The 26,599-nt window shown below is 32.5% G+C and overlaps 2 protein-coding genes and 1 long non-coding RNA gene across 6 annotated transcripts; 1 reads left to right on the forward strand and 2 right to left on the reverse strand.

Annotated features, from left to right (window-relative positions):
• Nucleotides 1–99: 99 nt before the first annotated feature.
• Nucleotides 100–3,081, reverse strand: LOC110820114 (RING/U-box superfamily protein). Of its 3 annotated transcripts, none has more exons than XM_088217020.1 (3): nucleotides 2,880–3,081; nucleotides 1,624–1,714; nucleotides 100–1,308 (listed from the first exon to the last, which is right to left on the reverse strand). In XM_088217020.1, exon 3 carries the CDS (start codon nucleotides 1,167–1,169, stop codon nucleotides 363–365), a length of 807 nt encoding a protein of 268 aa, XP_088073146.1. In that variant the 5' UTR covers nucleotides 1,170–1,308; nucleotides 1,624–1,714; nucleotides 2,880–3,081; the 3' UTR covers nucleotides 100–362. The 3 variants fall into 3 exon arrangements, with proteins under 3 accessions (XP_088073146.1, XP_088073147.1, XP_021905198.1); XM_088217021.1 differs by having other exon boundaries at nucleotides 1,504–1,714; XM_022049506.2 differs by lacking the exon at nucleotides 1,624–1,714.
• Nucleotides 3,082–4,283: 1,202 nt separating this feature from the next.
• Nucleotides 4,284–6,132, forward strand: LOC110820170 (uncharacterized). Its single transcript, XR_002540818.2, has 4 exons — nucleotides 4,284–4,424; nucleotides 4,533–4,587; nucleotides 4,722–4,806; nucleotides 5,733–6,132. It is a non-coding gene; the product is annotated as an uncharacterized LOC110820170 (long non-coding RNA).
• A 38-nt stretch (nucleotides 6,133–6,170) lies between these two features.
• LOC110820266 (cyclic nucleotide-gated ion channel 2-like) lies at nucleotides 6,171–12,344 on the reverse strand. 2 transcript variants are annotated; one of them, XM_022049703.2, is made up of 8 exons: nucleotides 12,137–12,344; nucleotides 11,335–11,959; nucleotides 8,872–9,087; nucleotides 8,478–8,791; nucleotides 7,913–8,024; nucleotides 7,572–7,808; nucleotides 7,308–7,394; nucleotides 6,173–7,225 (listed from the first exon to the last, which is right to left on the reverse strand). In XM_022049703.2, the coding sequence occupies exons 1-8, from the start codon at nucleotides 12,184–12,186 to the stop codon at nucleotides 6,758–6,760; spliced, it is 2,109 nt and encodes a 702-aa protein (XP_021905395.1). In that variant the 5' UTR covers nucleotides 12,187–12,344; the 3' UTR covers nucleotides 6,173–6,757. The 2 variants fall into 2 exon arrangements, with proteins under 2 accessions (XP_088073148.1, XP_021905395.1); XM_088217022.1 differs by lacking the exon at nucleotides 8,872–9,087 and having other exon boundaries at nucleotides 6,171–7,225.
• Nucleotides 12,345–26,599: the final 14,255 nt, after the last annotated feature.

Consider the following 26,599-nt stretch of genomic DNA (forward strand, 5'->3'; position numbering starts at 1 on the left):
AGAAAAAAGAAAAGAAGAAAAGAAATATAGAGCTTCTTCTTCCAGAATAGCCTTTTCTAGCAACAAGATAAACTATTTCAAAATATTCTTGCAAGAGCCTTTCAAATCTACAGATCACCTATTTATTGGGTACATGGGACCCCGAAAGTTGCCACCAAACTTACCAATTCACATAAATCACATTAGAGAGAATCCACTTTTTACATAAACTGAAATTCACGAATACTTGAGGTGAAAACAAGTGTCTTCGATAGGTTGACCTTTTAGGCAGCTCTGTAAAGTCCTCAAATTACAGAGTTATGATTTATCCAAGAAGGATGCCGCTCTCACGAGCAACTTACTTCCGCTGATCCTGCCCAAACTCATGTAATGATCTCCCTCACAAGCCAATCCAGACTGGGATATGCAAAGTACAAGATGAGAAATGATGGTAGAGCAAACAAGACAGTGATAAGTATGTACAGGGCCAAAATGGCAGCACTGGCAGGTATTGCATAAAGGACTATCAGAAGAAATATGACAACCAATGGGAACTTGGCTGTCAGATGAACAAAGAAAACCAGTGACTTCCGAAGAGAAGACTGTATTCTCTCCATATTCAGGTATTCATTCACACGACCGTGGCTCTGGTTTGATCCTGATGATCCGGGATGATGAAGATGTTGACCCCTTCTGTGGTTACTGCATCCAGCTTCATTCCTCAGAAGTAAATTGCCATCGGATGACCATACTGGTTGACGATTCTCACAGAAATTAGCATGGGACTTCACTCTATCACCATTCATACTCTCAACCATCCAAAGTAGAAAATAATTCTTGCGTGGGAATTTTAGGTTCCCTCTGTAAACTAGGCGGAAGGACAGTAAATTACACCAGGGACATGAGATGAAGAGTGGAAGCTGGATTGGTAGAGTGGGAAACTTTACAACAGCCCACTGCAGTCCCAAGATGCAGTTTTTACAAAGGGTATGGCCACACCATAACACATAGGGCACATTTTCAACAATGTTAAATGACTCCCAGCATATGGGACACTCAAGTACTTCCTCCCTGCTACCTGTAGAAGATGCATCGTCGTCCGAACATTCTGAAGTAGCATGAGCCAGTTTTAGAGAGTCAGCTTTTAATCCACCATTTCCAGCAATGCAACTGGATGCAAAATTCCACATTTCAATAAAGGGCTAAATTAACATCAGTTGCATTCTGGGGACTGAACCTCATAAAGCAGAGTACAACCCATCAGTAACCACATATTGACAGCACTCCCCAACCAACTACAATTGATAGTAATTGATTGCAAAAGACATCCTGGAACAAAGGCACACAGTAAGAATAAGAACTAGGTAACTGACCTACATCATTGAGAACAAATGCAGCTAAGTAAGCATTTCAAATTGTCAACAGTAATATGAATCATCACAGAAGTCAGGAAGATTATTATTAATAAAAAAATAAACAATATTTTGAAAGATTGAAGTTGAATGAAGAAACATGAAATATTACTCAAAAGGATGCTAAAAATTTTTTATGAGGAAGAAATTGATGATGTATCCTTCCACTTCTTCCAGAAAAGTAGCTCATAAAGAATATTTGAGCCCAAAAAATGGCAATTTCATGGCTTGCCTTGCACTGATCATAGAAATTCATATGAGCTCATAATCCAGTATTTGCAGAAATGACATCCTCCTTATAAAGTTCACTGGCATCTCCTTCCCTTGAGAGAAAAGCAAGAAATCACTTTCATATGTTTAGGAGACTCGATTCATTCAAAAGTGAACCATGCTCAGGCAAAACTTAACATCATTTAAAGCATAAATACCTATAACACTATAAATTTGAGCAACATGAGCGAATAATAGATATCACAATTGCTCATAGAGTTAATAAATCCATGATAACCTGAACAGGTGCGAGGTATCTACTTCAAATTACTCTTCATTCGTTCAGTTTTTTGTGTTGGCTAAAAACCCACCAAAACTCATGCTAAAGATATGTTATTTTACGCCATTCACCATGGTTTTGGGAAGCAAAATTTTAAAGGAAAAAAAAGCATAAAATCCCCAAATTTCTGTGTTTTTTTTTTGGGCATGAAAATAGAATTCTAATGCCTACTCTAGCTTGACAATTCATATCACTGACTGGCACAGGTTTTGGGGCCATCACCATGCGAATTGCTTAACTCTGAAACCTAATTCAACATAGGTATGTATGTAAAAGCAAGGGAAGACAACACAAAGTTATTTGAAAGTCAACAAAATGAAAATTGAATGCAAAAATTTTAAGCGGAAACCTTCCATTTTCATATAAAATAAAGTAAAACAACTGGGGAATTGTTGGGGAAAAGTTATTGCAACATCAAACCAACTCCGTGTAAAGACTGGCTTCTCTTCTTTTACCAAGCATCTCATTCACTAATCACGCCCTTTTTTTTTTCTGAAATAACAAAATAAACCCATGACACTGAAAAGAAAAAAAGAAAGAAAGAAAGAAACGTGTGGTATGAACAGAAATAAGCAAATAGTTTCATTTTTCATATGAATTCGATAAACGATCCACTTGTCAAATGAATTCGTATGCCTGGTAGTGATAATATTTGCTTGCTAAAAATTTAGTTCTAAAGCCAAATCTCAAACGACAAAATAAAAGAACAAGAAAATCATCAAACAGAACTAAACCCTAAATCCTTCATATTCACGAAAAGGAAATCGATAAAAGGCGAAAGAGAAATCGAAACTCAAAATAACCAATACTAATACCAGTAAATAAGAAATTCGTTTTACGATAAACGATAAACGATTAAAGATCGAACCAAAAACATAAATATCGGAGGGAGAGAAAGCAAATAGTAATTATAAAAGGTTCAAGAGCTTGGATCTTACGGATTGATTATTTGGAGAAATCAACAGTGATATTGATGTGAGGTAAGAAGAAGAGAGTTACATAGAACTCCCTCTTTCTTCCTCTATCTGTTGTTTTGTAGAAGAAGAAGAAGAAGAAAGCGCAGAGAGCGAAGTGAAAAATAAATGGAAGGAGATCGGGCTCTGCTGAACGCAATTACGAGCCGCTGTTCCAAATGCAAGGGACGCTCCCTTAATATCAAGACAACGATGTCCTTGTCACTTGTCACCCGATTTGATCTCCAAAACGGTTCGTTTTCAATAGCCTTTTTTTTAAGGCTTAAATTCCAAATGCGGCGAATTAATAATTTATTTACTATGGTTTGAAAAAGTATTTTCATAACAGAAGTGTGTAATTTTATTATGTTAAAAGTACCTTATTAACAATATAAATATTAGTAAAAAATTACATTAGATAATATAAGTATACATTTTGAAGTATGTTAGTTAAATATTTTTTTAAATAATACTACATTACTTATAGGGCACTCGGAGTATGCTCAATGGCACGATGATTAATTTGCTATTTTTGAAATTTAGTTAGAGACTCGTAACGTAAAATGATAATTTATGAGAATTATGCTACAGGAAAGATATTTAATAAGTATAAGTTTGAGAGTAAACTTTATTTACATATAAAAAAAATTAAAAATACAATAAAAAAAAGTTTATGTTAAAAATTGAATTATGGCCAAATATATATTTTTCGTACGATAAATAATTTATTTATTATCTCATTACGAACTTGATTATAATGAATGTTGCAGATGATGAAAAAATTGTGAAAAAAAATATATTGGATCTATTTTAAATAAAAATTATTATTTAAAAATTGAGAAACATTTATAATATGTTTATAAAATAAGTATATAATGATAGTAAAATGACAAAGAATATTTAAAAATTAAGACTCCAAATAAGATTAAATTTTTTATTTAATTCTACTATCATGATTTATTATTAATAAATAAATTAAGTAATAAATAATTATATATAAATACTTGAATTATCATTAAAAAAATAAATGTTGCATATTTTAAGTGTATCACCTCGTACTTGCAAACGTGTGGCGAATGATGTTACTTTTGATGGAGCAGTATCTATTGGCAAGTGCGAAATAAGATGATTATTTCAAGTTGTAATTTAAAAGAATATATATATATATTTTTTATATAAGTTTACATATTTTTTAAGTTTAAAAAATAAATTATAATAAAATTTTATACATTAAATAATTCAAAATTCAAAATTTCACCAGAAGATAATAATTTTCTTTTGAGATACAGTACATAATAAATTTTTTTTAAAAAAAAAAGTAAAAGAAAAATTTATATCGGTAAAAAAGTTGAGGTAAAAAATAAATAACATAATAGTTCATCTCGCGGGTTTAAATTGATTATGCATGTGTAAACTAGATAATTGATTCTCCCGTTTAAATCTATCATTTGCTGCTCCCCCTGTTCATCCCGAGAAAATCTGGTCTTCCAATCTTCATTTCCTCAATGAGCATGGTGTTTCTGTCTTTCTGTGTGTCTCCTCCTCTCTAAGCATATTTCTTTATCTCAAGGGTTTATACATGTGGAGTGTTTAAGTTGCAAAGCATATTGTTGAACTTTCCGATTTCACTATTTGCAGGTAAAAACAATAAACCCTAAAGCATATCCTACAGCGAATGCCCGCCCAGTTGATGGTAACGACTCTGGGTCTTCTTCAACAAACCGCCAAATGCTTTTCATGTTAATAAGTCTAAGTCTGTGTTTCTTTTTACTCAATTTATAATGTAGTATGTGTATTGATCAGATCAGCTACCAAAATGTTGAACAGGTTTGTCTCTGAGTTTATTGTGATGGCTGTCGGTGCTGAGCCTCTAGATATTCTTCTGCATCTTCCCCTGCCTGCTGATGACAAGGTACTTAGCTTTTTAATGTTTCTTTTTGGTACCTGGAAAATAGGCTGGCTTTGTTTTAGTTTATTTAAATGATTGATTGTTTCAAGGAGAATGCAGTGCATGTATGATAATGATATATTGGGAAATTGTTAGTTGTGTTTGTATTTGAAAAATTGCTTATTCTCGATTGAGCTACATGTTTAATGTCTGGGGTCTACTGTCTTCACATAGTCCATATTCATTAGCATTTCATTTTGTTGCTTCTTATTTTCTTTTCTGGATCTAAGTCTTATGTTTAATATGGATTGTCTTTTCATATAATGTAATGCAAGTGTTTTTAAGTGGTATTCCCATTGGATGAGCTGAGTTGCATTAGCAAAAGAGAAAAATGATCTTATGGATAATATTTTATTTGTTTTCTTTGTGGGCAAAGGAACAGACTGTTGCATATTTGCTTACGCTTGTTGCATCAATTGAAAAGTAAATAGTTCTGAGCCTACTTATCGAAATTTTATTGTGTAGCTAAGACTTTATGCTAGGCTCATGTCGTATTGTTCAAACTTGGTTGTGATTATGTTCCTAAGTACTACATGTTTAACCAGTGGATTACATGAAGGGTCTCTGCTGGTTAGGTTACAAAGCTTTTATCTTGAATGAAATTGTGATTTGGAGCGAATATACTCTCCTTCTACTTATTCATTTAGTCCATTCTTTAAGAGCATCATCCTTTGATGGTCTTCCTAGATTAACATATGTGAGCAACCTTTGATATTCCATTGGATTTCTGGCATACTTTTCTTCTGAGCTTCAAGGCATATGGTAAACCAATGTCAATGATTCATTTTTTCCATTTCAAGGACTCAGACGAGTTTTGATTATCTGTGAAAAATACTAATAAAGTAAAATGAATAGCATGACTTGTTAACAACTCCAACTCTGTTCTTCAGGCTGAGCCATGTTTCTCTTAATTGTTTAAGGTGATAACATGTGCTTTTCAATTTGTCTGAATGCACCCTATGTATTTGCTCCTTCAAAGCAAGCGCTTGGTTGGGCATGTGGAGTCATAAGGCCTGTCATTGCTGCTTCAGCAACCTCAAATGATGGAAGCCATTTTGAAAGCTAAATTCAACAACTCAAGGTACTTTCATGTAAGCAACTATGTGCGTTTATGTTTGTGAGATACACGATGCCATTTAAAAGATGTTAATATGGTGTATTATCAAACTTGTACTCAGTTTGATGGGTCTCTAGGATTGTGCTAATATTACACCTTTAGGGGCTTTGATGTACCACTAAAAGATGAAGCATTCTGGTCTTGACATATATAGGATTTTATACTTAACCCTATTTGGAATGTGCAGAAGAATTCTTCTGGAAGTAAAATGATTCTAGAAGCTTTTTTTGTAATGTGTTTAATTCTCGATTTCACATGATCCTGATAAATTCAAAGAAGAATTAAAGAAATATTATGAGACACTTACACCTTTCTCTTTCTCAAAATTATTATAAAACTCCAACTCTTAATGAAAAATATCAAGGCTCTGTTCAAAATAGATACAAATCTTTTACAAAATTTATTTCTAAATTTAAATTTATTTCAATAATTGGCCACCACCATTTATGGCCTTGTTGATTTATTGCCACAAGTTGCAAATGTCAATAACACCAGCAAGACGACAAGCTTAGGTTTCACTGAGTTTCTATACATACTATTATGTGCACTTTCTAGGGCTTGTATGACCAAATTCAGGCTTGGACAAATAAAAGTTCATGGAGACTTTTATATCATGGAAAAAAAATCTAAGATGATATGGTTGCATATAATCAGGGTGATTTTATCTCTTTTTCACTGTTATCTACTGAAAACAGATTTCAAATCTGTACTTCATAAACTTAATGGTTAAAAGTATTGCAATCCACTCCAAATTTATGTAATACCAGAAGAAATTTGTAGCTTCCTTGAAAATTGAAGTTATTCAAGGTGGTCATGAGGCTTCACAGACATGAAAATTGCAGCATACTGTCTTAGTACCGGCACAGGAGGAATTAGTAGACTTGCAGTAGTCCTCTTGTAACGCTGCCAGGCGAGTTGTATGGTGATGGCAGCCCATGTCCGCCAGTTTGAAGAATAGTATCTTGCTATTCTCTTAATTCTTCCATTGGCAAAGCTATACCTAAAATGGTCTGTTATAAACTGAAGCTGTTTGAAATCAAGAGCAAACACTTCTGTTGAGTGTAAGCTCACAAATGTTGCTGATGCCGGTGGAAGTCGCTCCATAGATGGATGGCGAAGACACCAGGAGAGTAGCTCATCTCCAAGAAATCCTCCAGTTTCAAGGATATTTGAGACTACTGTGTCTTTACTAAGTCTCTGGCTGCGTTTTACACGGCCGCAAACTATGAACATCATTTTTTGGACTGGATCTCCTTCTTTAATTATCTGCAACATGAGTATTTTTTTTTTCTCAATTGAATTGAATAGTCATTAAATTTTTATGTAGTAATAACAAATTGATTAATACCTTTTCATCTTTGGAGAAAATCAGTGGCTCAACTCTGTCACATATATTATCAAGAATGAGGTCATCCAAGTTATGGAACAGAGGTACCTAAAAAGTTGCAAATAGAGAAACTACTAGGATAAGTTTTGGAACATGCTCCTACAAAAACTTTAAAGATCATTTAAAGCCTCCTTCTAAAAACCAAGATCACTGTAAGATAGAGAATATAATAGGGTATAATAGAATACATATGTTATCTATATGTGATATCTAGATTCGATTTACCTGTTTGATAAGATCTAGGCAAAGATAACGTTTGATGTCTTTACGAAGTCCATCAGGTAACTCTTCGATCCATTTAACCTCTTCTTGTCCTCCTATCACTTCCCATTTATGACTTTCATAGTGTCGTACTCGTTGCCTCAGGTTATAAGGCAACTGCCTTCTTCTCATCCACCATTCAATATCACTTCTCCTCAACTGCATCTGTTCTTTCTTCATCGTGACCACTTGCAAGAAAATCTTATAACAACATCAAGTCTTTGAAACCGTTAGACAACAATTTAAAATCTAAACGTGTTACTGAATAAAGTTAAGAGAGAGAATAAGATCCAGTAGCTATGCACCTGGATGTTTCCAACTAATAAGGTGAAGAGCAGTAAGCCACAAAGTACTATAAATATGCTGAATATCACTTCATCCAATTTGCTTGTTGGTATAAGCACATTACCAAAAGAGCTGTCAAAGATTATTTTTAGTACAATGAGTATATCCTCATACATACCAATATTTGTTCAGTTTGTAAATATATGTAAGTCTGAACAACTAAAAAAGCTTAGTAATATGGTGATATTAATGATTGAATCTATTAGTATAAGCATATTTTGAATTACCTGAGATTGATTAATCTCCAATAAATTATCAGGCTTAATAATCTGAATAAGTTTATAAGTTATCAAGCTTATTAGTATAAGCACATTACCAAAAGAGCTGTCAAAGATTAGTTTTACAACAATGAATATATCCTCAAACACAATCAATATTTGTTCAGTTTGTAAATATATGCAAGTCTAAATAACTAAAAAAGCTTAGTAATATGGTGATACTAATAGCTAAATCTATTGATAAAAATCATGTACTAAAAAGATGTAACTCAATGTTAACTTTGATAAATCTTTCATTTTGAATTACCTGAGATTGATTAAGCCCCAATAAATGGGATAAAGGATCCTAGTTGCTAGTGAATTGCTGGAAATGACTTCAAGCACAGGTTCATAAATTCCATAATTAAATGGTCCATCCTCATCCAAACAAATCGATGTTTTGAGCTTTGTTATGTTGCTAACGAACGAGCCTTGCAATAGCTTTGTTGGTGACAAAAATTGGTTATAAGCATTCGAGCAAGAGCATAGATTGAGATTGTAATGCATATTTTGCTCATAATGTTGCTTGAGACACGAAAAAACACGTCCCGTTGCAAGAATGTACCAACAGCCTCCTATAATCTGCAATGATGAGAGAAATGAAATATTTGCCTTTGTAACTGGTAAAGTTAATAATGTATAAAGGTTTTAGAGTATGTTACATGGGAGGAAATCAAATAGGCAACAAGATTAATGCTAAAACCCCACCAAACAGTGCCAAAGACATATCCTGTTACTTTCCTCATTTTCCTCATCAAGTAGAGGCCATGATAGACCTTAGGGAGAAATTGAAACAAGAATATTAGAAGCAACATTGTCATCATCAGCTTAAATTTTTCTTCTTTGATCAATTTGGGTATTACCAACCAGAATACTGCCTGCAAATTATAATCACCAATAAGTAAATAACAGATGTTCTTTATGAATTTCTAGCTTTTCATAATAATATCTTACAAGTTTTGAATATTAATAACTTAAACTAACGAATACGTGTTAATGCAACATTATTCAAATACTTATATATAAGCTTCAATGTTTTTGTTTAACCTAGAAGATGAAGATTCTTTTAATTTGCATTTAGAAATATCTCGTATTCCACATTCATTCGAGAAAAAAACACTTGCAATCTTTTAATTTGAATTTTGTGCAACAAAAACAAATTACTTTCACCATTAAACTTAATATTGAATTCTAAATGTATTTTTTTTTTTAATATCGACACCCATCTTTGAAAATATAAAAACATTATGTGTGATACTCTAATTCTATATCAAAAAGAGATGTAATTGTTGAACTTTATATAAATATCAAGTAATATATGACTGATAGATTGATCTTGAATTTTTGAGAGTTAATGATTTGCGTCTAAAAAGTTATTAAGTTAGTAGTTTTTGAATCTAAAGTCTTATAAATGGTGTTGTACTACATGCTAGCTCGTGACTCCAAATTAATCCAATCTTAGATTTACGGGCTTTTGGATTGTGGTTATAATGTATGACTATGATAATTATATAAAATGGTTTAAGTAATGGAGATTGTGATTCTCTAGTCTGGTATTAGAAATATGTATGATTGTTGAGTTCTATATAAAGTCACAAGTCGTATATTACTAATTGCTTGAACTCAACCTCAAGTTTTTGAATATTGGTTTGAGTACGAAATGTTGTTAGAATAGTGATACTTGAGTTTAAAGTGTTGTAAATGATATGTTTTAGGTTGGCAACTCTAGGTTGACACAATCTTAGATGTTGAGGGGTTTTTAGATTGTGATTTGTGATTGTGACATGTGACATTGATAATGACATCAAGGATTTGAACTATGGATATTGTAATATCATAATCTCACATAAAAAAAAATATGTGATCGTTTAATTTTACATAAAAGACTCAAATTACATATTACTAACAAAATTAAGCTTGAGTTTGTGAGGATTGGTGACTTAGATTAAAAAATTATTAGGTTAATTGTACTATGGATATTGTAATATCATAATCTCACATAAATAATATATATGATCGTTTAGTTTTACATAAAGGACTCAAATTACATATTGCTAACCAATAGCGTCATACCACATGTTATCTCAACGACTTCGAGTTGATGCAACCTTAAAATTTATTGACATTTAGATTGTGATTTATGATTGTGATGTGTTGATAACATAAAGAATTTGAGTAGTGAAAACTATGATATTTTAGTCTTATATCAAAAGATTTATGATTGTTGAGTTTTATATAAGGTTTCAAGTCACATGTTATCAATAATTTGAACATGAGCTTAAATTTTTAAGTACTTGTAATATGAGTTCATAAAGTTATTAGGATAACTGTACTTGAATCTAAAATGTTACAAATAATATCAAAACATCTACTAACTTGCTGATTTTGGGTTGGTGCGATATTGGACCTTGTGGTGCCTTTAGATTATAATTTGTGATCTTGATGAAAACATTAAGAATTTTAAGTTGTGAAGATTGTAATACTTCATCTCACACCATATGTGATTGTTGAGTTTTATATAAGAGTTTAAGTAATAAACTATTAATGGTTTGAGTTTTAATTTTTGAAAGTTGATGGTTTGGGTGCAATAAGTTAGTTGACAAGTTATATTTGGGTTGAGGTGTTACATTATGTCTTTAAAGACCAGACTGTGTTAATAGAATAAGTTTATATCAAATCTTCATTACAAATTATTTAAAAATAAATAAATTTTTCAATTATTATTTAGTTGGACGATAAATATTTTTAACGCTTTTTATGACGATATGAGTTCAAATCAAGAATTACATCGCTTGTAGTTACTAATTAGCAAGTTTTATTATTTTATTATTATAGGTTCTTTATTGAGGGATTATGTTGTTTTTAATCTACAAATGTCACGTAATAAATGAACGTATGAATTTTTAAATACGTAAAGTAATTACATTGTTATTTTTTTAACAAAAAAAAAAAGATTTTAACTTTTACAAACTCATTAAAAAAGAAAAAAAAAAACTTATTTTTCACATGCTTGCAAAAGTTTTAAATTTTTGTTTTTCTAAAACTTATATACGCTTATGGAGTGATAAAATATAAATGAAAATAAACATCGGCATGTAATAAATCTGATACGTGAATCGACTGACCTGAGGGACTGGGAGTATGACGAAAACATCCAGCCAAAAGCCTCTGAGCGAGCGAACATAGTGATAGGCGATGGCACGTGCGTCCCACACGAGTTTCCCACATCCCACCACCAGTGACGCCCTCGAAACATACGCCAACCTGAACTGAAACCACACGTGGGAGATATGCACCATGTCCACACAGGTGCGAAAAACAGTCACTACCGCCGCAAAACCTCCGTCCACGTAGACGCACGGGGCCCCACTCTCTAAAACGACGAGAGAAAGTGCGTAGAAGAACAACGGATCGACGGCCAACGCCACGCAACGTGCCAACAGCACCCCACGGTTCCACCTCTGCACCAGCGCCGTTCTCGGGTCCAGAATTCTGCTCGACGAGTTCCTTACACGGGTCCCAATCAGATTACCGAATTTAGACCCGATGGTGAACAGCGAAGACCCGGCAGAGGCCTCCCATTGCGGGCGGTGGACGCGGTCGCAGGTGGTGGAGTGGAAGGCGGGGATTCCTCCTTGCGTACAGGCGTAGCATTCTGGAGAGCTGGGAACCCGATTTAGATCCCTTTCAATTATGTCTCCCTCGGTTCTTCCTCCTCCGCATCGGGTTCGGGTCAGCCCGGTAAGCCAACTGTAATAAATTAAGAAGTTGAAAAACACAAACAGAAAAAAAGAAGAAGTACAAATCTGAGAATTCTGATCTGGTTATCGTAATGGGTTTGAAGCAAGATTGCAGAGTACGAGAACGTGTTTCGTTGTACTTATATATATACGATAAATATATGTATACATGTAGATAGGTAGATACCTGAGAAGGGAGAGAAGAGGAAGAGGAAGAGGAAGAGGAATGTGGATCATGACGGGGAGGAGAAAGCGAGAGGGAACATGAGAGAGAGCGTTAAGGTTTATAGGGGACAAGACAAGGGAGACGAAGGTCGGGTTATTTAAGGTAACTGACGATGAAGGCCGCTCTGTCGCATTTCAATCTTCGCACTCACGCTCATACTCGACTTGTAAATATTTACCAACCACCTTTTTTTTTTACATTTCATATATTATTTTACCCCCAAAAAATATTTATCTATTTTTTAAAATGACAATAAGGGTATCATTTATTATTATTATTATTATTTTAATAAATATATATATATAAAATAAATATCTAATGGTAAAGAGAAGATATATACAAGTTACGACAACTTTTTAATACTAATATATATATATATATATTATATATATATATATATATACCATTTAATATATTATTAGTTCATTTATCATTTATTTTATTGTCAAATTATTCTATTTTAATCCAATTTTACTGTTTTTAACCATTTTCTTAATTGGAACCTCAAACCCATCTCCTTCCCCAGCTACTTCTTTAAACTATTAACAAGCAAAGTCAAAAAATTACTGCAAATGTTAAAAATCAAATGTTGAATATTGTCCATGTCTCAAAGCACAGAACAGAATTTAGAATTCAAAAATCTGTCAAAGAGAAAAAAAAAAGGTGACAAATTTATACATGTGCACGTGTTCCTCTAAAAAAAATATATATATATATATTCATGCACTGTAGAATCGAACTGGTAATAGTTATATATATATATATATATTAGAATTTTTTATATAAATTATTTATCATTTATAGCATTCCAAATATTATATATAAGGACGACTCTTGAGGTGATGTAGTAATTCTTTCAAAAGCGATTCTAGTGGACTTAGGTGATTGTTGGAATGAAAGATTGGGACCTCATCATTTTATTTATCCAATCCTTCAAAAAAAAAAAAAAAGACCACGTGTGAATTAGGTACATATGATATATATACATTCTATACTTAATTCTACCTTCCCATATGGACATGATAGGATGCATCATCAATTTTTTCTGACTTGTTTCTCAAGGACTATCAAATGGGCACTATTTATATATTAATCTAAAAGTTTCTTGATATATGCATGCAAAATCTAGACTATCTTAGCATAAAATTTGAATCCATTACATAAAATCCTTAAAAACCATGATATCTGTAGTATATTTATATTACATATGAAGTATAAAAACCAACAATAAATTTGCTGGGAGTGTATTTCTTTATCGAGATAATATTATTATATGGTCTATCACTTCTTCATCAAAAGTGAAATATAAAATATAATTTTTTTGAAAAAAAATGCATGCAATACATTCATCACACTGCGAAATCCCTAAGTGGACTAAGAAGAAAGCTAACCAAGAGAATAGCTTCCAAATAACATAACTAGATCCATATAGCTTTAGAACTTTTTTATATAAAGTATGAGTAATCTTATTATAATTTGTAAGAATCCAACAAAAACAAAGAAAACTAAAAAATTACAAAAAATTAACAACATTATCTAATAATGTATTAAACATCGATGTAGAAGAAGACTCTTAAGCCATATAAACTGCTTGGGAATCACTCTTAATGATTACCTTTTGTGTACCCCAAATCATTATAATCTTTAGATCGAAAGTTGTCGCTTGGAGATTTGCTAATTCAATTGTATATGGTATAGGGTTATGCCTCATGTCCATCGCTATAACTCAGTCTATATCATGCCCACATATAATAATGATACTCGACCACCGCTCTTTGTTAATAGAAGCATCATAATTGATGGTAGTATAAAATCCTAATTTCTTATAGTCTATTCAATAGTTGATGAGGCCAATCTCTGGATGGGCTCCTCAAAATGGCATGACTCCACCTCAAACAACCATATTTGAAGTTTATTAATTAACTCGAAAAGTTCAATCGATTTGGAGTTATGGATCTACTTATTTATACTATATAAAAATTTCTCAAAGAATCGCCACTATTTATTGATGTGAATTTACATGACAATTATTGATTTCTACTTCAATCCAATTCAAAAAGTTGTTTAAGGGGGAAAGAATTATATCTTATTGGGCTAATGTTACATACCATCAATGCCTAGATACATTCAGAGAATATGTGATTAAGAGATTCTTTATCCCCCCCCTCCCTCCCCTACATCACATATAATATTGAGGAAGTATCAAATTTGTTATGTGATTCACACATAAATATCCACATATTTACTCCCCTTCGTGTGAATCACTGAATGCCCAGACACCATGCTTGATCATGGAATAGGTGATCAAGAAATAGCAAATCACGTAACCCATATTTGATCGGAGAATTTTAATTTATCTGTAATCTCTCAACACAAATCTTAATTCCGTTGAACCAAAAATCTCTTTTCATCTGTTCATGTAACTTCTATAAATGCTTTGTCATTTCGATTAGGACATTTACATTAAACATCTTCTTATTATGAATATGACCCATAAGATAGAAGTATATTGGACCAGAATCATCAAAAGTTTTATTTCAAATATTTCAACCTTTGCTTCCACCAAATGCTTTAGTCATAGTGTTTAGACGAGGAGACTACATATTCATTTAACCTCATAATTGGTGATTGAAAAATAGTCAACACAAAAACAAAAATACCCGAAAGAATAGAAACACAAGCTCACGATACAAAAAAACCACATACAAAAAAAATTGAAAAATGTATTAAACTAAGAACCCAATGGTCGACACTTGCCTTTTATTTAGAGAAGGATGAAAACTTCACCCCTACGACCAGAAAAAATCTTCCATGTAAGTAAGCTGGATAATTCATATTTTATATAAAATGTATAAGTACACAAAAATCCCACAAAAATTTGGAAGTTGTCTAAGTGGGTATTGAATCTCCATATGGATCCAATAAAGAAATGCGCCCTTCATTTTCACCTGTACATACATGAGTTTCCTCTTTCCTTTGTCTACTTCATAATTATCAGTTAAAAAGAAATTAAGTCCGTATTATATGCACCATTAACTCATCAAAAGTAAAGTTGATTCTATAAAATACACCCGAATATATATATATATATATATACATATACATATATATATATATACATTTACATATAATATATGTACTTGCAGATTACAATTAAAGTTTCGCTAACAGGACTTATACATCAAATTATGAGATTAGAAAAATGAAAATTGACCTTTGAAATAATTACCAATTACTTAGTAATAATCAGCGGGCTTATCATTAATAATTTAATGAAAAATTATTTAATCTCGTGATTGTAATTTTTCTTTTTGTGGATATTAGGGAACAAGTAGGATCGGGAAAGTCAAAGTCATAGCCATAAATGCCACATGTCCTAGTTTTATTTTTTTTTAAATATAATTTTTTTATATAAAAATATAATTTAAATAAATAATTATATAATTGATAATAATCAGATTTATTTTAGAAAAGTAATAAAATTATTTCAATTTTTTAAAAAACAAAAAATAGACAACATCACAGAATTTTAATACAGAATGCTTTCACGCTAGCGGACTTTGTAATATGCATTCGGATAATTTAGTAGTTAATATTTTTATTCTTGCGAATACATATCTTATTATTTTGCATGCATGTTATGCATCGATTATGATCGATATATAATATTTGATTTATAGAATTTATTGTTTGGGTTTATCCTTAATTAATGGGTCATGACTTATGTTTAATTAGTCACGCATGTTACCATTACCATCATATGTTAATAACCAAAAGCATAGTTATTATTATTCTAAGGATGAATAAATATAATATAACAAAACTACTTCCAATCTATTGACAAATTAAGGGTAATTCTTGTCACTGAGGTAGAACATAATTCCAAACAAGCACCTTATTGGAAAATTTGAGGAACACAATCACATGTTCGAATTTCAGTTTTGTAGACCATTGAAATTTGATCCTTTGTGTTCTTTTATAAATACAGTATTATAGTTTGCTTCTTATCTAATGTATCTTGTCAATTTTGATATATTTTTTTATGAATAATTTCTATTGATAATTATCAATTAATATTCATCTCCTAGATAGTGAATTGATGATGGATAAATGGTAACTAAAATTATAGTTATATTTTTATTAACTTATCTCGTCAATTCTAAAATATAGTTTTTTTTGCGTTTTATAAGACATATAGTAGAGTCAAAACTAATTGATATACTTAGATAAATATATTCAGTCTTATTTCGTTTCCATTATTACAGACATACATAGCAGACCTACAAATGATAAAAAAATATTAGTACTCTACTATTTGCTTCAAGACAAGAAGAGTCTTCATAATACTAGATTCAACCACAAGCAGATATATATAAAATTAACTATGATGCTTCGATAGAACAATCTAGTTGAATCAGTTTTGGAGTAGCTTTTCAAGATAATATAGGAAGAAGAGTTTTTAACTCCACAATCCACATAAATGGCAAAAAGCACATGCTCTCATCTATGGACTCTAAGTAGCTATTTGGTTTGGCTTCACAAGACTACCCGAAGAAAGTTCTTAGAAAGCTATTTTTTTTAGTGCACTCTCTCCCGTTCTCATAGTTAGATATTGATTCACTTTGTTGATGATTTATTTTTCATTAGAAACATACTTTGAATTTTATTTCTTTCCTTTTTAATTTTCGGATTGGTAATAAGATAGTTCGTGAACTAGCACAACGAGCATCTACTACTTCATATGGATGGATAATACCCTATATGGGAATCTTTTTTATTTTTATGAATGAATTTTAACTATTCACTAAGAAAAAGAGGGCAATACATTTCTTATATATGATTTTTTTCTTTTAATTCCTTGTTTGTCTAGAAAAGACTCCTAATTTTTGTTCCATCTTCTTCAGCGAAATGGCTCATTCTCCTATTTTATACATGATATAATACTTTTCTGAAAAAGAGATGTCTGTTAATTTACCCCATATATATATTATATTATATTATATATTATATATGGTATGTGAAATCATGTATACGTATGTAGTTGATTGATTACTTGATATTGATTGAAATTATGGACGTTAGATGTCAATTAAATGAAAAAAAATTATTGAGGAGGGGTTTATACATACATAAAGTATATAGAATTTCCTAGATATTTCCTTCATGTTCAATCCTTTCTTTAAATGGGTAATAACATATCTTATATAATAATCATAATAATAATAATAAAGTGCCACAACAGCATAAATGAGCTGACCAACTTCTATATATATGAATAGTTAATTATATACATATATGTAATTTGTCAATTCATTCATTTTACTTTATTTTTTTAACAGAATATATATATATATATATTCATTTATAAGATAAGATAAGTGAGATAAATACACCAATTACAAAATAACACAAATAATAAGATATATATATATAAATATAATCTAACTCAAATTTATAATTCTTTACATACAAATAATTAAAAACATAAAATTCGAGTAATAATTAGAGAGATAAAATTAGAGTGTCGGTTCATTATCCACGTGAAAAATAATGTTTACTCAGTATAATATTTAAGGTCTACCATAAACAAATAATTGATGCTGTATAAGTAAGGGTTTTAACTTTAATATATATCTCCACTTTCATTTTCATCAAACCTACCTACCATAATTTAACACTAATTGATGAGACCTACTGTACTCTCCCTCCCCATACATCAATTTCCTCCAGCTTATACTCTTGTTTTCCCCCCAGCTTACAATATGCATTATAACTGTGGGATCATGCCATTATTATTTAAATATACAAGCTTGGCTGTTCTATTTACTTCCTCACCTCCCATACATGTATATATATATATATATATATCATATCATTTTCCAACTAATGAATTGATTGTTCTACATTGACATCTATATTTTCTGTGTATACATATTTTAATTTTTTTTTTGTCTATGATCAATATATTATTAGCTATGCATATAGAGTAGTACACTGTATAACCTTATCTTGAAGCCGGAGATTGTGATTCCAGTTTTTCTTTTTTTCTTATATCTTTTAGGACCAATAATGATAATTATAATAAGAGTTAAAGGCATTAATTGTCTTTCTTGGTGTGAATTGGACGTATCATTGAGTTAAAAGTTTTTACATAAGCTTATTATTTGAAGTTTTCAGAGACTCTGTTCTGATTTCTTTAGATTAATTCAATATTATGATACAAATTATCCTATAATAATATACTACAGGGGGGAATACTATCAGCTGCATGCCTGTGCGTGTTCTTAAACTAAACTAAAAACTAATACTCGAGATTGTTGGTTTTTCTAGGTTGTTGAACAGCATATTCTTTGCTGATGTAGTTCAAGATCATATACACATATATATATATATAACAGGTAACTATGTATTTGGACAGCATATTCTTTGCTGATGTAGTTCAAGATCATATACATATATATATATATATATAACAGTTAACTATGTATTTTTGGAAAAAAAGTGTTTTTAGATATTTTCCTAACAGATTCTCTTATGATATATTAGGATTGATGTAGATACAGCGCGGGTCTTTTCTAAAATTATTGCTGTATGTAGGCATAGAACATTGTCAAAAAGCTAAATGCTTTGTCTCGTGTCATTGGCTTCGAAACATATAAATGACTCATGCATGCGAATTTAATGACCCATTAAGCAGTTAAAATAATATCAACAACTATACTAATTGAAGTAATAAAGTGATATTTAAAATCTGTAATTAACGTAACTATACTATTTACGTTATTTGAGAGATGAATTTTTTATTTTACTTTCACTTTCATCGTCTACCGAAACAACAATACTATATCTTGATCTTCAAGTAGAAACGAATTGTTCCTCGTCCCTCAATGAAGTCAAATATTAAATTGTTGTCTTAGTTGCATTAAGAAATATTATAGACTCTAATCGTTCTTACCTAAATTCTGTGTATCACTTCCCAAGCCTCCTTCCACAATATGCAAATGTCGATGCAGTCTTTTCTCGTGACAAATTTATCTTCCACACAAGAATGAAACTCAGCTTTTGATCACCATTTTTATTTGGGAAAGGTCCAATATTCACAACAATTACAAGTTTTTCACATCTCCATGAAAGATCATTTGGTTAACATTGTTCAAAAGCCATTGCCTACAACCCCAATACCAACAAATGTATTACAAGATTGATTTTTTATTGTAGAATTTCCTCTTGAGTGTGCAAAGTGAGAGATATAGAGTCCTTGAAACAACAAGACTCCTCCAAGCACCAAATCCACAACTCAATCTCATCCCTCCATTCAAAGAGTCGAGCCAATCATGTCAACTCTAACTAACAATGCTTAGCTAGTTATCCTCCTAATTTTTTCTTTTGGTTGTATTTATTGCTTATCATATACTTCCAATGTATTGTAAATTTCGTGAATGATCAACACAATTAAAAAAAAAAATTATTTTTTATATTAAATTTATGCAATACAATCTACATTTAAATAAGTGTAAACCATAAATCATAAATCATAAACCATAAACCAACACGTAATGCTGCCTGCTTTGTCAACATTTCTACATTACTTCTATCACCATCACACAATTATGTACTTATCTCTAAGTCTCTATCTTTATCTCACACTCTCTCTCTGTTTTCACTGTGTAGGCCGTGACTCTATACATGTGTATGTATGTATATATGTATTTGTATACACACGTTCACAAATTAATAATATATATGTGTGTGTATTGGCAGATAGAAACAGTTGGTGCATATGTAAATTGGGACATGACACGAAAGGGAGAGTATAAGTGGAAAGTTCCTAAAAGCATGTATATAGTAGCTCCGAGTACCAACACAAACTGTATATGACTGTTTGCATAGACATCATTAACAACAATTCAACGTGTACGTATCATTTGGCTTGAATTAAAGAGTAGTGAAGTGCAAGATCATGGGGATATCAGTATGAGTGTCCCTGTACCAATATATACACACATATATAAGTTATATAATTGCTTATATATAAATACGCCTGTACTCACTACTTCATGCATTGAAATTTATCCAGCCAACTTTTCTCTGTATTTCTGCCTCTTTAATTATATGCGTACTAATTATTTACGTCAATCCCCCATATATAATATGTGTATATATATATATATATATAGATAACTAGTTTCTCATTACATGTTACGTGTGTATTTCTTTTCGTTTGTTGAAATATATAATTAATCTAATTATAATGAATATATTTCTTCTAGTTTTTCTTAAATTTTTTAAAAAATATTTCGTAAAAAGTTTTTTCATAGAATCAACAAAAGTTGTATTTATGGAATAAGAATAATATAGATTAATGATATGTACTTGTGTTAATATCATTAATTTGTATAATTGTTCAAGCTATATAAATCGAAATATTTTAATTATAACATAACATAAATACAAGTATTTCATAATATATATATATATATATAAATAGTCATAGTTTGTTAATACTTTATAGACAATTTAATAATAAATGAGAGACTGATTCCAGGTGTTTGGGAGCTTAACACATTATGAAGTCATATCTAGTTCTCAAATATCTCATTAGGATTATCATTAATCCACCTGCAATGAATTAGGATATTATGTAATTTCAATGCATCTTATCTTTTGTTCGGGTGACAAATCTTGTATTTATGTTCTATAATATAGTTTACAAACTGCATTTTGTATACTCTTTTAAGAATTTAAGTCTAAATTATTTTGTGGTATTCTTTTTCCATTATTGATATAAAGATAAAATCATAAATGTTTAAACGAAAGTCCATCATTTTTCCTTTATTGGTAGAAAGACAAAATCTCTTCCGAGCCACTTAACCACTTAAGTCCATTACTTTTCCATTTTTTCTAGTATCCCTCCAAACCCTAAACACTCTAATAGTTCGAGGGAAAATATGAAAAAAGTATATTGTGATTAACATGTTCATACAACTCAAAAATAAAATTCCACCATTTAAGGAGCCTCAACCTCTACTTAAAATCTTAAAGAACATTTAAAAAGAATAGTTGATCCAAATATAAAATACCCAACTTTAGACCCCTCAACATAGTTTTTCCCGATTGAAAAATTAAATTATTTGCCCAAATGTATTGTCTGTAACAGGCCGGAACTTAAAAAGAAATAAAATCATAAATTGAAGGCAGAAGCGGTATAATAGAGTTAGGATTGACATTCTTTACACAATAATTTAGAATATCAAATAGGGTTACGGGAATGTCCCTTATAAAAGAACAAACGAAAATGAAAAAAAATAAACGAAGAGTAGACAACTGAGCATGAATCCCCTTGTTGATCGGGATCTGAGTCTTGGTTCTCTTGATCTGAAATAGTTAATAAATGAGAGAGTTATACTAACCAAATAAGAATATCACACTACTCACCAATACGGAAAATAAAAGTTGGTAAAAATCATAAAAAACTAATTGAACTCTTAATTTAAGTAAATTCATTTATCATAAGCAAAACTATTTATTGCATACTTACCTTTACAAAATTTTCAAAATCGACCTATAGAGATAATAACTCAACAATATCATAATTTCATTTTCAAGTAAACAAGAATAACAACCTTCCATTTTTATTTGTCTACTAGCGTCCATGGGAGCCCATAGAGATGTCCTACTACGCGTGAACCATTATTCAACATTGTCAACTAACCGGTCGTCCCCATACCCCATTCGGTATGAGCGCAAAGAATACCATCCCCCAATACTCCATCCGGTATGAGGGTGAAACGGATTGTTCCTATACTCCGTCCGGTATGAGCACTGAAAATATCAATCCTTGATACCCCGTCCGTCCACCACCTCTCAGGATATCCAGTAAAGCTACCATTCATTCATTCATTCACTTAATCAATTAATTTTTCGTTTACATTTAATTTTCAGTTTCACAATATAACCGTAAATCAACACAAGACAAACAATACATGCATCAAGGAAACACAACTGAATTATTTTACTAATTCTAATATATTATCATGCATTTAAAGCTGTAAAATCAAACAATCGGTTAAGCATGAGAAACAATAATAAATAACCGATTCTGGCTCCATTAGTAACCTATAATTAATTCTCAAAATTTTTTAAATTATGCAAAATATCGTATTATTTATAATTAAACTTCAATTCCATAATAGAGAGTAAGGTCAGAGATTCTTACTCATATAACTTTCAGCTGCACCTACTAGCAGTCCCCGAGTTTTCTAAATTTTTTTACAGAGATTAAAACATGCTTCTTGTATCTAAAAATACCCCAAAAACCAAAAAATCAGTGTTAAAAATCTTTTTCGACCAATTTTTAAATTTTCGCACGGTGACACCATCGTGCTCCGACGATGGCACCACTGTCTGTAGCGGCAATTTGCCTCGGACTGGCTATATTTGGCAAGTTTTGACCAGTTTCAGCCAGTTTTATACTCATCCCTGTGAGAAAACAGGTTAGGGGGTCTCGGTTGGCCGAAAAAAGTAAAAAAAAAAAACTTACTGACGGCGGGGTTTTTCGGTACGACGGCTCCACCGGCTCGCCTTTGCGGCTAGACTTTTTTCTTCAGTCAACCTGTAGAAAACATAATGGTGGAAAAATCATACGAAACAGGAAACAGAAAGGGACTCATCAGAGGCGATTTCTAGTTTTGCCCGCAGTGGCATTGCCAGGCTTTACCTGCAGTTTTTGGCTCATCAACCGTTCCTTTTGCTCCGATTTAGCAATGGGGATGTTCGAAATTAAATATCGAGTAGACATGAGAATTTTTAACTTTTCTGGCGGTTGGAGGTGGCTCTAGCGTGGCAGCGGACGATGGTCGGCTCCCTTCTCAGCGAGTGGTTATTATTCTTCGATGGGGGGCTGACGGCTAGCGTTTAGATTCGGTGAGATGCGAAATATTTATACTCATATCCCTTAAATTTAGACCATTCATCGCGTTTGAGTTCGACAGTCCGATCGCATTTAAAGAAGAAATGAATCTGAACTGTTTATCACGATTTGATCTCGACTATATTATTGCGTTTAAAGAGGGAACCAATATTGACCGTTCATCGCATCTAATCGCGATCGTCTGATCGCGACTAAGGAATGAACGGATCCGAACCGTCCGCGCGCGGGAACACATCTGGACCATCTGATCGCGGGCACGCGGATTGCCAGCGTGGTCTCTCGCGTGGCACCGAGTCAATGTGTCTTGCCACGCGACATGCTCTGGTTCGTCAGGGCTACTGACTGGGCGGTCCTACATGGTATAAATTTTTTTAATTGTATTTTTTCCCTTAGTTTTCGATTTTTCTTTCAAAATTATCTCCCGAATACAAATTTTCACATTTTTTTCCAAAATTATTTTTAATTTAATCCTCCACCTATTTTTTCCTAATTTTACATTAAATAAAAATTTATAAATTTATAAATTATATTTTTATATATATTTTTAAATTTTAAAATTAATCTCGAGCCAAATTTCAGGTCCGAGTTTTACAACTCTTCCCCCTTAAAAGAAATTTAATCCATCAAATTTGTCTCTCTCTCACTCAATCAAACAGTTGGGGATACTGGGCTCAGAAGTCTTATTCTAGCTACCATGTGGTCTCTTTCTGTGTGTGATTCTATCATAGGACCTCAACGAAGGGAATTTTTCGGTTGCGGAGTACTCTACTCTTTCGGTCCACAATAGCCACCAGTACCTAATCATAGGACAGATCCTCCTATAGTGAAAGGGGCTCGTGGGCCAAGACGCGAGAGGGGTCCAGGTTGTACTTGCATAGCATGGACACATAAAACACATTATGGACCGTTGATAGTTCTAGAGGTAATGCCAGTCTATAGACGTCGGTACCAATTCTGTCTAAGATTTCAAATGGCCCAATAAATCAGGGATTTTGTTTCCCCCTCTTACCAAACCTACTGATTTCCTTCAAAGGAATGACCTTAAGAAATACTCGATTACCTTTCTCAAATTCCAAATCCCTCCTCCGGGTGTCCACATAATTCTTCTGTCTGCTCTGAGCTGTCTGGATGTTCTTCTTAATTTTAACTATTTTGGTTGTAATCTCTTCCACAAGATGTGAGCTGAACAATTTCCTATCACCCACATTTTTTCAATAGTTTGGTGATCTGCATGATAGCCAATATAATGCCTCGTACGGAGCCATGTCGATACTTGTTTGGTAGCTCTTATTGTAGGCGAATTCTATTAAGGGTAAACAATCATCCTAATGGCCCCTGAAATCAAGAACACAAGCTCGAAGCATATCATTAAGTGTGAGGATCGTCCTTTCTGATTGTCAGTTGGTTTGATGATGGAATGCGGTGCTAAAGGATAGTTTCGTTCTCATGGCTTACTAAAAACTAGATCAAAACCGAAAAGTAAACCTGAGGTCACTGTCAGATATTATTGTCACTTGCACTCCACGTAACCTGACTATCTCTTGGATATACATTCTTGCTACCTTGTCCAAATGATCGGTCATCTTGATGGCCAATAAGTGAGAAGACTTGGTGAGTCGGTCAATAATTTTTCAAATGACATCATGTTCCGAGCGTGCTCTAAACAATCCTGTCATAAAATCTATTGTGATGTTTTTGTATTTCCACTCCGGAATTGGTAATGGCTAAAGTAGCTCGCTTTAGCATTAATACTCTGCCTTAACTTGCTGACATACCAAATACTTGGAAACAAAGTTGGTCACCTCTCTTTTCATCCTGTTCCACCCAAATCGGGATTGCATATTTTGATACGTCTTTGTGATTGCAGGATGCATGAAAAACTTTGAGTTATGAGTCTTTGTCATGATGTCTTTTTTTAGCTCACTATCACATGGAACACACACTCTGTTCTAAAATCTGAGCAGCCCATCGGCAAAGACTCGAAATTTTAAATTTACTTCCTGTTCTGTATCTTTCTTGAGGGCTGTTAGGGTAGAATCGGTGAATTGAGCTTCCTTTATTCTCTATATCAACTCAGGTTGAACAGTCAGATGGGTCAAGCATGTAACTTTCTTAAGGTCCTAAAGTCATACTTGTTGTGCGGCCTCTATTGCCATGCATTCTAAAACCATTAGATGAGTTAATATACCTGTACTTTCTTTACTAAGTGTGTCGGCTACCACGTTGTCCTTTTCCGGGTGATACAAAATGTTGCAATTGTAGTCCTTGAGGAGTTCTACCCATATTATTTGACACATGTTGAGATTCTTTTGAGTGAATATGTGTTTTAAGCTCTTATTGTCGGTATAGATCTGAAAAGTCTCCTCATACAAGTAATGATGCTAAGTCTTTAAGGCGTGGATAATCACGGTAAATTCTAAGTCATGCTGCATTAGACTCTTTAACTGCCTAGATCCATAGATTATGACCTTCCCATACTGCATCAGAACACAATCCAACCCCAGGTAGGAGACATCACTATAAATTGTATATCTACATGTCCTGCTCAGCAAGACCAACACAGTCGCAGTAATCAACCACTTCTTTAGTTCTGAAAAACTCCTTTCACAGTTCTCGTTCCGCTCAAACTTGATATTCTTTTTTGTGAGCCGAGTTAATGAAGCAGCTAGCTTAGAAAATCCTTCCACAAACATGCGACAATAACTTGTCATTCCCAAAAAGCTACGAAACTCTTTGACCGAGGTCAATTTCTCCCAACCAAGTACTACCTCAACTTTTTTGGGATTCACTGACACTACATTCCTTGATATGATGCACCTTGCAATGGTAGTCTACTTGAACCAGAACCCGCACTTACTCAACTTTGCATACAACTTATTTTCTCTGAGAACTTGCAAAATCTGAGTCAAACGGTGAACGTGTTCCTCTCTACTTTTTTAATAGATCAGGATATCATCAATAAATACGATGATAAAGTGATTCAGAAATTGTCTAAAAACCTATTCATCAAATCTATGAAGATGGTTGATGCGTTGGTTAGTCCAAATGGCATGACCAGAAACTCATAGTGTCCGTACCTGGTTCGAAAACCTATTTTGGGAATCTTTTCTGTCTTGATCTTTACCTGATGATGACCTAAACACAGGTCCATTTTGGAGAAGAACTGGGTACTTTACAACTGATAAAAAAACATCATCGATCTTGGAGAGGGGATACTTGTTCTTGATTGTGACCTTGTTCAGTCTCCTGTAGTCAATACATAATCTTAACATTTCATCTCCATTCCTTACAAATGTGATTCCAGCACCCCAATGGGACACACTATATCGAATGAAACCACTATCCTGAAATTTCTTAATCTATTTCCTCAACTCTTCCATCTCTACATGACTCATGCGATAAGAAAAAATTAAGATAAGCTGCGTGCCAGGCTGAAGGTCTATGGTGAACTCAACTTCTCTGTCCACTGGTGGTCCGAAAAGTTCATCAGGAAA

This window comes from Carica papaya, chromosome 1 (genome assembly GCF_054855325.1).
Source record: "Carica papaya isolate Zhongbai chromosome 1, ASM5485532v1, whole genome shotgun sequence".
Lineage (NCBI taxonomy): Eukaryota > Viridiplantae > Streptophyta > Magnoliopsida > Brassicales > Caricaceae > Carica > Carica papaya.

Excerpts from the sequence above, each read along its gene's own strand:
- LOC110820114 (XM_022049506.2), bottom strand. The coding sequence starts at position 1,169 with ATGTGGAATTTTGCATCCAGTTGCATTGCTGGAAATGGTGGATTAAAA.
- LOC110820266 (XM_022049703.2), bottom strand. The coding sequence starts at position 12,186 with ATGATCCACATTCCTCTTCCTCTTCCTCTTCCTCTTCTCTCCCTTCTC. Across the intron at positions 9,088-11,334 it reads TCATACTCCCAGTCCCTCAG|GCAGTATTCTGGTTGGTAAT; the intron begins GTCAGTCGATTC and ends TATAATTTGCAG. Across the intron at positions 8,792-8,871 it reads CCTATTTGATTTCCTCCCAT|ATTATAGGAGGCTGTTGGTA; the intron begins GTAACATACTCT and ends TCATCATTGCAG.